At 44.0% G+C, this 13399-nt stretch overlaps 1 protein-coding gene across 9 annotated transcripts in view; it reads left to right on the top strand.

Moving 5' to 3' along the window:
* Positions 1 to 13399, top strand: part of TJP1 (tight junction protein 1) — a 308887-nt gene that overhangs the window by 263588 nt on the left and 31900 nt on the right. For 7 of the 9 annotated variants that reach the window (XM_075069579.1, XM_032779736.2, XM_032779720.2 and 4 more), the window contains 7 exons: positions 1968 to 2178; positions 3381 to 3481; positions 5652 to 6005; positions 6431 to 6682; positions 7291 to 8190; positions 8504 to 8598; positions 9247 to 9471. In XM_075069579.1, the coding sequence (XP_074925680.1) occupies positions 1968 to 2178; positions 3381 to 3481; positions 5652 to 6005; positions 6431 to 6682; positions 7291 to 8190; positions 8504 to 8598; positions 9247 to 9471 (2138 nt within the window). The remainder of the gene's footprint in view (positions 1 to 1967; positions 2179 to 3380; positions 3482 to 5651; positions 6006 to 6430; positions 6683 to 7290; positions 8191 to 8503; positions 8599 to 9246; positions 9472 to 13399) is intronic. The other 2 variants (XM_032779749.2, XM_032779728.2) reach the window with 1 other exon arrangement.

Below are 13399 nucleotides of genomic sequence, written 5' to 3'. Positions count from 1 at the left end.
AGTGAACACTGCTTGTCCCCTAGCCCTCTTCCCCCATAAACCACCAAGAGATGGAGGGATTTTCTGAAGGGCCTAGTACAAGTAGAACAGAAAGGCCTTTCTTCAATCCAATTTTTATGCAGCCTCTGGTTGCCTTCCTTGCATGAGTCTTCAGGAAGAACTATGGCAGGTTGACGACTTCATCAATGTGCAGCTCTGGAAGACCTGCACATGCCCCCCGGTTACCTGGATCCCTGGTTGAGAAACACTGCTCTAGGGAAGCTGGGTCCTTGGCAAACTGGGAGTGCTTATGGGACCCACATACCCTATAAATTAACATTGTATAGTGTGGGAGGTCATGGGGGCTGGTATGAATGGTCACTGTACCAGTATGCTTGGAGTCTTGGGTCAGGTCCCATTTGAGACTATGCTCCCTATTCCCAGCATGGCTCATGCTAGGTGACACCTATGGCACATCTGGGTCATCCTGACTGGTGCTTTCTGCGATGCTTAGGGAGTTTTTCCTCAACTTTGATGTACCTTTGATATCTGACAGCCATGTCATTTTGTAAGGCTTAGAGTCAGAGCTTAGGGAAGACATTCTGCACTTCTTCTGCTCAGTGTCTGGCTGGACCTGACTCTCTCTTGGCATCAAGGCCACTTTGGAGAGAACATCTCAGTTTGTTTTGATGGTGTGTCTGGTGCAAACCTTGAGGATCTCTGGTCCCCGAAAGGTTTGGACGTTGGGGGCCCAGAAACAAAGTCTGGGTGTATGGACTGCTCCCAACAAGAAGGCCCTCAACCACTAGTCCGTTAAATGCTGGGTCTGTTTCAAAAAGGACCTGCAGATCTCTCACCAGTCCAGAACGTGCCACTTGCATGGGTATTGAGATGTAGGATGGTCTTCCAGGAGGGGCAGTGCTTTAAACTCAGGGACTTGTGCTTCACCACGTGGAATCACAGGCAGTACTGGTCCACTCTGCCCTTTATACTTTGGTCATGCACTTGAGGAAGCAAAGGGTGCATGTGCCACCCCTCCAGGTACTGCTAACTAAAAAGTTATCCAATGCATGTAGACTAGACATGTGATAACCACTTGTGGAATACAATGCAGACTATCACTTGAAAAAGTTGATCCCTCCGCCCCACCCCCTATCATTAAATTCTTCAATCTGGATGTGCTTGTAGGCTCTGTTTCAAGAAGTCTCTACTATTCCATTACTGCTGTTCTAAGCTGCTTACTCTCTTCTACTTTCTTCACGTGAAGAAGGGTGGGACTTGCAGCTGTAGTGCTCATACGCATTTTTTTAAGCAAGTGACAGATTAATTAATTGAAGAAACTGATGCCAAACTCCCTCATTTAGGTTCCTGGAGATGTCTAATACTAGCTCACCCCATGTGACTCCCATCCCTTCCCTCTTCTTTCATCTTATTTTAAAAACAATTGTTTATTGCCCCCTCCTGTGAAAAAATGTTAGCCACTGAAGGAACATCACAAGCTAGAAACACTACATGCTATTGCACTAATTGCATGTTCCTGAGTTTGGCTCTGTGGCAGGGATTTCTTGGAAGGAGAGTTGAAGAGACATGAAAACTAGCTCTGCCTAGGAATCTGGACCTGGCCTTTCTTCCTAGTAATCACAGACATTGTTTCTGGTACAATGCCCCTTTATGGCTCATCTTTTACCTCAGAAAAGTGCCTGATTTATAGGGGTTAAATATATTACATGTTTGTTTAGGCATACCAATTTTTAGTAGTACTGATATTGATGGGACTGATTGCATGGGCAGTCTAGCTGTATTGGGAATTCCCATATGTTTTCCCATTTTCAGAATGGAAAAGGTTAGTAAGTTAGTTATCAGTGCATAAATGCTATGGTGAATTTTGTAGAGTAAATAGAAAACAAACCTGTAGAAGACACTAAAAATGCATTATCTAGAGAGAGAGTGCTTGAAAGCTTTACTTGCATATGTACTATTGTCTGCAGGACAAACATGCTCTGTTAGATGTCACTCCAAATGCTGTGGATCGTCTGAATTATGCACAATGGTATCCCATTGTGGTGTTCCTGAACCCTGATTCCAAGCAGGGTGTAAAAACCATGAGAATGAGACTGTGTCCAGAATCACGGAAAAGTGCCAGAAAATTGTATGAAAGAGCTCACAAGCTACGGAAAAATAATCATCATCTCTTCACAAGTAAGTAAACAGTAGGAAATGTTTATGAACCAAGCCCAACTTAAATTGGGGCGGGGTAATATATCCAACATAGGTTTGAACAGCATCTCTTGTATAGTGTGAATATGATTTTTAGTTTTGCATTCCTAGGTAACTGAGTACCAATAGTACCCATTACGTCAAAGCCCCTCAAATTTTAATAAAAAGTTGCTTAGTGGTTTTCACAAGTTTCAAAGATCTGTCAGCACTAGTGTGTATTCTGTGTGGTTCTTTTCTTCACTTCTTGTATTTCTACTTTCTTCCTGCCTCTCTTTTTGAAGGGGGGGTAGCAGACAAAGATCCCTTCATGACCCATGGTACGTTTTGGCCCCTTCCCAAACTCTTTCCCTTTCTTAGGTATTCAATGCTGCTCTCACTGTGACTAATTCACACTGTATCCATGACTGGCCTTCCTCCTTGTGCTGTGGTCCTGATTCACTTTCAGACTTATGTATTGCCCCATAGCAGCAAAGAGTGGTATTTAACAGTGGGAGAGTGATGGCTTAACATGTGGTTCTGCTTTGAAAGTTACTGTAAAAATGACATCATAGGGTGCTGCAGTTTTCTATATTTGATTCTTGAATCAAATACGATCGTTTTACTAATTAAAAAAAAGTTGATTTTTGCTTACAGGGCTGGCAATTAATAAATCCCAGTCAAACTAGACGCTTTCTTCCTTGTATGTCATCACCAGTAATACTTTTGCAGACCAGATTACATCTGCTGTATTTGTGTAGTCTCAGATACATAGGTGGAATTCAGTAAAGATCTGTCCTGCTGAAGCACAGGTAGGAATTTAAGCCACCTCACTTTCTCTTAGCTGTGTTGGCTTGGCAAGGCCAACAGGAGTAAAAATCAGCAGAAACATGTTAGGAAATCTAAAGGAAACAGATAGGACTCTGAATTAAACACAAGAGGAAAGTATTTTAAGGAAAAAGATGCCACATTAATAGTTTCTTTTAAAGTAGAATTGTGCTTAAACTCAGCTCTCATTGTTAACTCTGATAAAATGCCCAAAACTACTTTGTATAAAAGGGAGACATACATAAATGTGTGTATACAAAGTACCCTAAGAGTTATTTAAACTCACAATTCACATTGCATTTGATAGTAGTGGTCCAGAACTTTCTCCAACTGAAAAAGAAATGTTATATAAGAAGTCATTAACCCCATTTTATTTTTAGCTACTATCAACTTGAATTCAATGAATGATGGCTGGTATGGAGCACTAAAGGAAGCAGTTCAGCAGCAACAGAACCAGTTGGTGTGGGTTTCAGAAGGAAAGGTAAGAAATGTCACTTTCCCTTTGAGTATGAATGATAAAACCATTACTGTTCTTACACAGTACAGTAGTGAGCAGTCTTTCCTTTCCCTTTTTCATGATCATAATAAGATCGTTGTAAAGTATCTTTGTGGCTTAAAAACCATCCTGGTGATATTGCTGCTCTTAGTGGTCACCACTGTATCTGTACATCTCTCTCTTCCGTTCCTCTCAGTTGTGCTTTCAAGACAATTGGGTTTTCTCCTGGAATGAAAAAAAACTTTTTTATAGTTCTGCCTGTCACTTCCAGGTCTAAAGGAATCAACTGACTCAGTTGACAACTGTGAACTGCTCTACACTGATTTCTACCAAGATAAAAGTAGAGATTTAACCTTGGTAACGAGGACAAAAAACTTAGTTATTTGCCCATGGAAATCACTTACAAAGAGGTGTGGTGGATTATCTGTCATTTGACGTCTGTCAGGATTAGTAACTTTGTAAAAGATATACGCTAGCTTAACCAGAAATTATGGGCTAAATGCAGGACTTAGTGGGAGAAATTCTATGGTCCTTGTTTATAAAGGAGGTCAGATTAGAGCTTGATGGTCCCTTGTGGCCTTAACACGTACAGCACAGGCAATTCCATTGTAAGCTTCCCCACACTGCATGCGCTAAAATACCCCAACCCTGTTGCTTAGTGGGAGAAGATAGTTATGTTATCATGTACATTCAATCATTGATCATTTTTTTTATCAAGAAGGGTGCCAACATCAAAAAGGCCTGAAGAACTGAATAGAAATGATTGACTCATTTTGGGTAGGCCACTAAACAGCTGTCAAGTGGGAATTACTCTTAATCTCTGCTGATATGGTGGTGGTGATACTCTGAGGCAGGGGTGGGCAAATTTTTTGGCTTAAGGGCCACATCTGGGTGGGGAAATTGCAGGCAGGGCCATTAATGTGGGGTAGGGGGTTGGGGTTCAGGAAGGTTCATGGTACGGGAGAGGGCTCAGGGCAGTGGGTTGGTGTGCAGGAGGGGTTTTGGCGGGGGGTTGGAGTACGTGAGAGGTGCGTCAGGGGGTTCAGGGTGCGGGCTCTGGCCCTGCACCACTTGCCTGGAGCAGCTCTGGGGTGGCAGCAAGTCACAGCGGGGCTAAGGCAGGCCCCTGGCCCCACGCTGCTCCAGGAAATGGCCAGCAGCACATTCCTGCGGCCCCTGGGGACGGTAGAGGGCTCCGCGCGCTGTTCTCACCTGTGGGTACCTCCCTCGAAGCTCCCATTGGCTGCAATTCCCTGTTCCCGGCCAATTGGAGCTGCAAGGGGCGGTGCCTGCAGGTGAGGCCAGTGCATGGAGCCCTCTGCCCTTTCCCAGGGGCCGCAGAGACATGGTGCCTGCGGCTTCTGGGAGCGGCGCAGGCAATCCCGTGGGCCAGATCCAAAGCCCTTAGATGCCAGATCGTGCCTGTGGGCTGTAGTTTGCGCACTCCTGCTCTAAGGGTATGTCTGCATTGCAGTTAGACATCTGTGACTGGCCTATGCCAGCTGACTCAGACACATGTCTAACTGCAGTGTAGACATACCCTCAGAGAACGGTTCCTAACCTGTGGGGAAGGCTCCCTTTGAGCAGGCATATGAGATGTAGGTAGGGGCAACTGGAGCACAGGAATTCCAGCTGCATGCAATGGCTAATGCCACTTATCCCACAGCACTATTGATGGAATGGGCGGGGGAAGGAAGAGAAGCTCTGATTTCCTCTATATGCTGCCCCTTTCCCTGCCCCATTCTTGTTGATCCCATGGGACTGGGAAGTGACTGTGTATAGCAGCTGGAAAGCCAGCAGTTATTAAAATAGAGGAGCAATGGAGATAGGAAAACTGCAGACTCCTACCTTCAGAGCAGTTTATATAATATCCTCCAACAATAAGGGCTTGATTTTACAGAAGTGTTCAAAGTTGTTGAGCACCTACAGCTCCTATTGAATTGTTCAGCACATCTGAAAATCAGACCCTTAATCACTTTAAAGAACCAGGCTTTTTAACTGCCCATCAAACATTGGAAGAAGATACATACAGTGTGTTGAATTTACATGGATTTTTAGTTCTCCACGAGAAAGTATCCTTCCCAGTTTCCCATGAAAGGTGAAGGGCATCCTTTGAAAATTATTAAAGATCTTAATTTAATGTTGTTTGACACAGGCAGATGGTGCAACAAGTGATGACCTTGACTTACACGATGATCGCCTTTCCTACCTGTCAGCTCCAGGTAGTGAATATTCCATGTACAGCACAGATAGTAGACACACTTCAGATTATGATGACACAGATACAGAAGGGGGTGCCTACACTGATCAAGAACTTGATGAAACGCTCAATGATGAAGTTGGGACTCCTCCTGAATCTGCTATTACACGGTCCTCTGAACCTGTAAGAGAGGATTCCTCTGGAATGCATCATGAAAGTCAAACATATCCTCCTTATGCATCGCAAGCGCAGACCCAGCCAAATCATAGAATAGATTCTCCAGGATTTAAAACAGCTGCCTCTCAACTGGTAAGCAGCAACTTTACACTTTGATAGGAGGTATTCTCCTTAGAGTGTAAGGAGCAGGGACTTTTGTGTACAGTCCTTGACAATATTGTGAGTGCACCACAGAAGCTGCCAATAATAATGCCAGAATGGGTTAGGGAATTTGGGTTTTTTTCTTATGAAGGGGCTGTGATTTATTTTGATATGAAAATACCTGACGTTCCAGTCTACTTTATATTTAGATATCTGCTTCATTTTGTAAAAAGTGATATGGTTTTCTAAAACTGCTGAAAAGTGCTAGTGCCTGATACTTTCTGTCAGTGCTCTTTAAACAACTATACATGTAGTAGATGTTTGATCGAAACATTTAGTATTATTTTTAATATAGACTGGAAAGTCATAGCATTATACAAGAGCACTATATTTAAAATATTTTGAACACTTCACAGAAAGCAGAAGCCTCACCTGCAGGTCCTTACCTTTCCCCGTCGCCTGAAACAAACCCTGCAACCTCATCACCTTCTGCTGTTAATCCTAATGTAAACTTAACTAATGTCAGACTGGAGGAGCCCACCTCAGCTCCTTACAACTCTTTTCAACTACAAGCTGGCCCCTTAAGAACACCAAGCACTGAGGGAGTTCACATAATGCTAAGAGATCAAGAGCCATCATCCTTATCACCGCATATAGATCCAACAAAGGTACCTGTGCTGCATCATTGCACTAATTTGCTGCTATACATCAAGCTAGCACATGATTGGGTTTTTTTTGCTCCTTATTGGAGAATTCCTTTTGATTTTTCTGAGGGTTCATGAACTATACAACAGTGCATCTAGATTTCTAAGAATCATCCTATTTTTTGTTTGCATGGCTTCAAATGGTACATCCTCTTCTATTTTTTCTAGAAAACAAGAAATTTTAAATGAAAGTTGCTTTGTCTGATTTTTTTTGTTTGCATATTTGATTTAAATTGTCAACATCCTCTGCTGTTCATTAATGAGCCTTTGTCAAAAACCTGTGTTGTCCTCAAAATGATACTAAACTTGTCTCACACCTTATAGTTTCCAATTTAGTAAATGGAAACAGATAATTATAAAATGAGTAGATGAGGATACGCTGAATATGAATGTGAATTTTTTCAAACATTAAAGTTAATTTCCATTCTTAAAAAAAAAAGACTGCTTTTCCCTGTAATTTAAATAAACCCCTAAACTAATTTTATCTAATTCTGCTTGCAGTGTAGCACTTTAAATAAACATAGGTGCAATCACTTTTTTCATGTTACACATGAGACTTTCTCTTTCTACAGGTATACAAAAAGGATCCATACATTAATGAGGAGGCACCAAGACAGAACTACGTCTTGAAACAACCAGCAGTTAATCATCCAGTACAGAGACAGGAGAAAGAGACAAATCTGATCTATGAATCCCAGGTTCAGTATGCAGAGAAACAACCCAGTAGAGAGTATGAGCCGTCAACATATAGGTATGATTCTACGAACTATGTAGATCAGTTTTCCCGTGGTTATGACCCTCGTCTACATTATGATGACCGTGTACCTCCCTATGAGGACCACTGGGCATATTATGATGAAAAACAGCCCTACCAGCCAAGACCACCTTATGATAACCAACCTCCTAGGGACTTTAATCCCAGACAAAATGTAGAAGAGAGCACAGAACGCAGCTACTACCCAGCACAACCTCGCTTTGAAGAACCACCTCCAATGGTTTATGACAGTAGGCCTCGCTATGAACATGCACCTAAAAACTTCAGTCTATCACAACTGCGATATGAAGAACAGCCCGCTGCTGGATATGATATTCACAGTAGATATAAATCAGAAGCTGAGACATACCCTTCAGCAATATCTAAGTCTCCTGAGCCTAAGCAGTACTTCGATCCACATATGAGAGGCTATGAACAAGGTCCTCCACAAGGATTTAATGCTAAAGCAGGACAGTATGAGCCTTCTCATAGCAGTGCAGGTGTGCCGCCTCCTCCTCCCCCACCCTCATCACAAACCAAACCAGAAGTACTGCCTTCCAACAGTAAACCACTGCCTACACCACCAACTCTAACAGAGGAAGAAGAAGATCCAGCCATGAAACCACAGTCAGTGCTAACTAGAGTTAAGATGTTTGAAAACAAAAGATCAGCATCATTGGAAAAAATCAAGGACCCTAATGATACATCAGCTGTCAAGGTAAATAATTAATGCATATACTGAAGTTAGGTACCAAACGAGGTTGTACCAGAAACAGTAAGTCTTTTTATATATAAAGAGAGGGAGTTCTTCCTTTGTTGTACTACCTTCTTAGCTATGTAACTTCAGTATACTGTATGTTAAAAATAGAAAGTGGAAGGTTTTATTGAGGGGAATTTCCAACCCTAAATGCACCCTTTCTTCAGATTTTGATACTTTGAATCACATGGTTTTCTTTTAAACGAATACCACAGATACTTTCTAAATATAGGAATGTCATGAAGTAAACCTATATGTTGGATTTTTTTTACAGCCTCCAGAACTAGCACCTAAACCTGCCATTGTCACAGTGAGTGGTTCCAAACCAACCTCTCAAAATCAGTATGAACATGAGAAAACAATTTACAGGTAAATGTACCATTTCTCATTAACACACAAGTATGTAATCTAATAGTAAAAGAGGGGATGTTTCAATGGTGAGATATTTCTGCTTGGGTATTTAAAATTACAGTAGAAATGTTATATCACTGTGACATGTACATCTGTAATAGAGGCCAAGACACTTTTCTTAAAGGATCCTCTGATGCAAGATTGAGTGAACTTCACTGTGCCCTTTTCTCAGATCCTTTTAAGAAACAAATAATTATGGCATAAGAAAAGACAGCAGCAAGTTGGAGACTTTTTTAATATTTAGTCTAGATAATTTTAAAATGGGTAAAGTCGAAGGAAAGGTGGTAAGGGATTTTTACTGTTGTGATAACAACCTCCGTAGCTAACTAACCTCAATACAGTATATGTTAAAGGCTGAAAGGTTTTGCTCTCAGTCCACTGTTTAGTCATATGTAAGCTCCATATCTTGCCACCTAAATGCAATTCTGTTTATTTGAGAAGCAGTTGTAATATATTTCTACATAGTTGTATGAGAGTTACTTTTAAATTGTATTATGGTTAGCTAGATTACAAAGAAGCATTTGGAATATGGAACTCTAATTAAAATACAAACTACTACTAAAAACCACCAAAGTATTAATTATCATAATCATCACTGCCATTTAGGGCTCCAGAACCACAGAGACCTCAAGTGAAGCCATCTGAAGACATAGTACGTTCAAATCACTATGATCCTGAGGAAGATGAAGAGTACTATCGAAAGCAGCTTTCATACTTCGATCGCAGAAGTTTTGAAAATAAGCCCTCTACACAGGTTCCTGCCAGCCACCACCCTGAGCCTGCTAAACCAGTGCATCCTCAGAATCAACTGAACTTCACTAACTATTCTAAGTAAGATCTTTCATCTTATCTTGTCTTATTCATTTGTTTTTAAAGTGGGGTGGAATTTAGGAGTAAAACTGAACTTACTATGTATGAATTTCTGTAACCACCAAGATGGATGTCCAAAGTACCTGATGAAAAAGCATAGCAAAGTGTAACAAAGACAGTTTTATTGTCAAGAGAATTTATTTGTATGAAGTTAGTCTGAAAAACTTTTATTACACTTTTTGGATGTGATGTTGATACTAAACGTCTTTCTCTGTAGTTGGAAACATCTTTTTCCTGTATTGGACCACTTCTTTGATTTGGAACATTTATACAGAAACTGTGTGAAAGCTCTGACACAAATTTAGCTCACATAGTGTGCGTCTGTGTGCAGGCGCGCGTGTGTGCACACATTTTTATTACTTTCTCTGTTTTTTAATTAAGAACATCACCACTAGGTAGTCAATAGGCTTTCCCATGCTCTTTCAGTATTTTAGGATCTATCTGGTTCCTTGTCATTTGTTCTATCCATTTACCTTATTGTGAGCACCAGTGTCTGGAGTAGTGGACTGAGTCAGGGCACCTGGATTCTATTCTTAACTCTGACACTTCACCTCTCTGACCTTCACTTTCTCCATTTGAAAATTGAAAATGATGATAGCTTTTTCACAAGCTTTGTGTGTGCTGAGGGATTTTAGGGAAATCTCTCAATAGAACGGTCCAGCATTAGATCACCTAGTGGGTGAATTCACTAAAATTCAGTGTTAGTTACAATTACAGGGTATAAGATAGAGTTAGATACATTATCAGGGAAACAACAAGAATCTATGGGAAAATAACGATCTAGGAGTTGAGGCTTGATACATAAAATTCCAAATGATTTACTGAATTTGCTGCACGATGTCTTTTAAAGGTAGAGGGGGAGGTGAACCTAAAATTGCAAAAGTCAGCCAAGTATATTATACAAATTAAAAAAGGAAGAATCATACTGAATGGTATGAATCATCTAGTTACTAGCTTGTTACTTGTTTAAATCAGATCTGCATATAGAGCAATGATCTCTGACTTTTTTTGCTCCTCCCACGTGATACTAAAGGAGGAGAGGAATGTGTTTAGTGACCCATGATCTTTGCTTCCCATGCAGCTGTGAATCAGTCCTCTTATTTTTCATCCTACTCTATATATCTTCTGAAAGAAAGAAACGGACTTCAACCACCTAACAGTTCTTGGTAGAGGAAAGGAGTCCGTTTCTTTGCTTCCAGATATCACAAGAAGTGACCTAAACAGCTCACCTGGCTCCCAGAGTCTACTAGGGCTTGTGCTATCAAAGCAAAACTGGGGAATTTTCTTGGCCCTTGGAGAGTATGCCCTGAGCAAGTGATTCCTTCACCATACAGCAAGACCCTGAGGAACAATGGCTGGCAGTGATGATACCTCAAGGAGATGCTGTAAGTTTCAATTAATATTTGTAAAGATTTTTAATATTCATAATGAAAAGAACTATACCAATGCAAACAGCAATATGTTTATCCTCTGTGATAGGGTCAGGCCAGATGGATACAGGAGAATGTTCCTAATGAGAACTGGGACGTGGTGCTAGTGCTCGCCACTGCTAAAAAGCCCCTCCCCCAGCATAGGGAGGAGCTACTAAATCCAGAACCCAACTGAGTTTGGGGGACAACAGAGGCAATAACAGGAACAGGCGTGTGGGTCAAAGGGTCAAAACGAGGGAACCAGAAGGGGACACAGAGCAGAGAGCCCTGGACAGCTCCCACTGCTCCTTGAAAGTGTCGAGAGAGCCGGTGGACACTGCCCAGAGGAACTCTGCCCGGATACGTGAACGGATAAAAGAATGGAAAACAGCTCCACCGTCGCAACGCCTTCCGCCCCCCCCTGCCAACCTCCCTTCCCTGGTGTTACGAAAGGCCACTTTGGCTATGGCTAGGAGGAGGTTGACGAGGTGGTCCCATGACTTAGTGGGGCCTCAAATTAGGTGTGCATAAATAAACATGTGCAGGGAAAAGTGCAGCCAGAACCTCAATAAGAGGTTCTGGAGGAGACGGAAAAGGGGCTGCAGCCTGACGCACTGAAAATACATGTGTGCCAGGATCTCCCTCATGCCACAAAAGGGACAGACTTCAGGGACAGAGGTAAACCGTGCCAAGTACACGCCTGTGCTCACGGCTCTGTGGAGGAGCCGCCAGCTGATGTCCCTGGCAGGCCACGGGACTAAGATGGAATATAAACTGGGCCATCGGGGTTCCCCACCCTCCACTGCTGGTAAAAGTTCCCGCCACTTGGTATCAGTGTGGGACATGAGGGTGGGGTAATGAAGCGTGTGCAGCATGAACATATAGAGATGGCCCCTGGGCGCGGTTTGTAAACGACCTGGCTGAATTGCACGCAGCCGGCTCAAGGCCTGAAGAGGGGGAGGCCGGGAAGGCTCACGGGGCAAGGGGCGATGGAAAGATTCAGAGGGCCTGGAGTGAGGAGCGGGCCCTCTCACAGGACCTGCTCAAGGAAAAACCGAGCAGCGGGAGGCAGGGCTGCCTCCACCTCCTGGAGTATGCGCTGGGGGGGGTCATAAGTGTGGAGAGCCCCATGCGCTGACCAAGCACCTGGGGATCCACCCAACCCCCCAGGTTGTAGTCCAGGAGGTCTTCGATCTTGGTGACTCCCTCCAGGACCAATCTCGGGGATTCCACCACCTGCACACAAAGATGGAGATTGTATATCAGGGGCTCCACAAGGAGATCTACTCCCTCGGTGGCCACAAAGGACCTGGTCTTCGAAACCAGCCTCCAGGTCCGGAGGAGGTCCTGGTAGAGGACTGGCAGCTCGGAGGGGTCTTGCGGAAGACCTCTCGGATAGAGAGCTACTGGTCATATTGGAGCCCTCGCAGGTGGAGGAGGAAGGCTTGAGCCAGTATACTCCACGCCGAGCTACCTGCATCATAAAGGAGTCTCTGGAGGACCTGGAGGCAGAAGACATGGACCTGTATGTGCATACACGTCAGGCCCTGTCTTCCCTCCTCCAGGGGGAGATGGAGAACCCCTGCAGAGACCCAGTGCAGTCCCAGCCAAAAAAACTCCAGAACCAGCCTCTGGCTATAGGCCAAGAACACCGGGGGCAGGCACGGTGTTGAGTCAGTGCCAGAGCATGGACAGGACCAGTTGGTTAAGCACCAGCACTCTCCCCTGGAGGGAGAGGCACCAGAGCAGTCCTCTCCAGCCCCGCAACTGCCCAGTCACCCTGCCCTCTAAACCGTGCCAGTTCTCCAGTGGAGATGGATGCGTGGCAGAGAAATAAACGCCAAGATAGAGCAGCAGACCTGCGCTCCACTGGATGCTCTGAAGCATGAGTGGGAGGGAGCTCACCCGCCACCAGGACAGAGTTCTTGACCCAGTTGACCCGGGCGGAGGAGTCTGCTGAATAAACAGCTTGACAAGCCTCCAGGTTGTCCGGGTCCTGGACCACGAGGAGTACGTTGTTGGCGTACGCTGCCAGGACCAGACGCACTTCCAGCTCATGCAGCACCAGCCCCGTCAACCTCTTGTGAAGGAGGTGAAGGAAGGGCTCAATGGCCAGCGTGTACAGCTGACCCGACAGTGGGCAGCTTTGATGCACCCCTTGCCCGAAGCTGACAGGTGCGGTCAGGATCCAGTTAAGCCTGACCAAACACTCTGCGGAAGCATACAGCACCTGAATAAACCCCACAAACTGGGGCCCGAAGCCAAATGCCCACATGCCCAGGAGATACTCGTGGTCCATCCGGTCGAACGCTTTCTCCTTATCCAGGGACGGGAGGGCGAACGACAGACCATCCCTACACCCAAGCTCCAAGAGATCCCTAACCAGATCAGCCATACCATCACTGGTTCATTCACCTGCACGTCCACCAATGTAATATACGCCATCATATGCCAGCAATGCCCCTCTGCTATGTACATCG

This window comes from Chelonoidis abingdonii, chromosome 9 (genome assembly GCF_003597395.2).
Source record: "Chelonoidis abingdonii isolate Lonesome George chromosome 9, CheloAbing_2.0, whole genome shotgun sequence".
In the NCBI taxonomy this organism is placed as follows: Eukaryota; Metazoa; Chordata; order Testudines; family Testudinidae; genus Chelonoidis; species Chelonoidis abingdonii.
The sequence above is the reverse complement of the archived record's forward strand: the minus strand, read 5'-3'. Positions and strand labels throughout refer to the sequence as shown.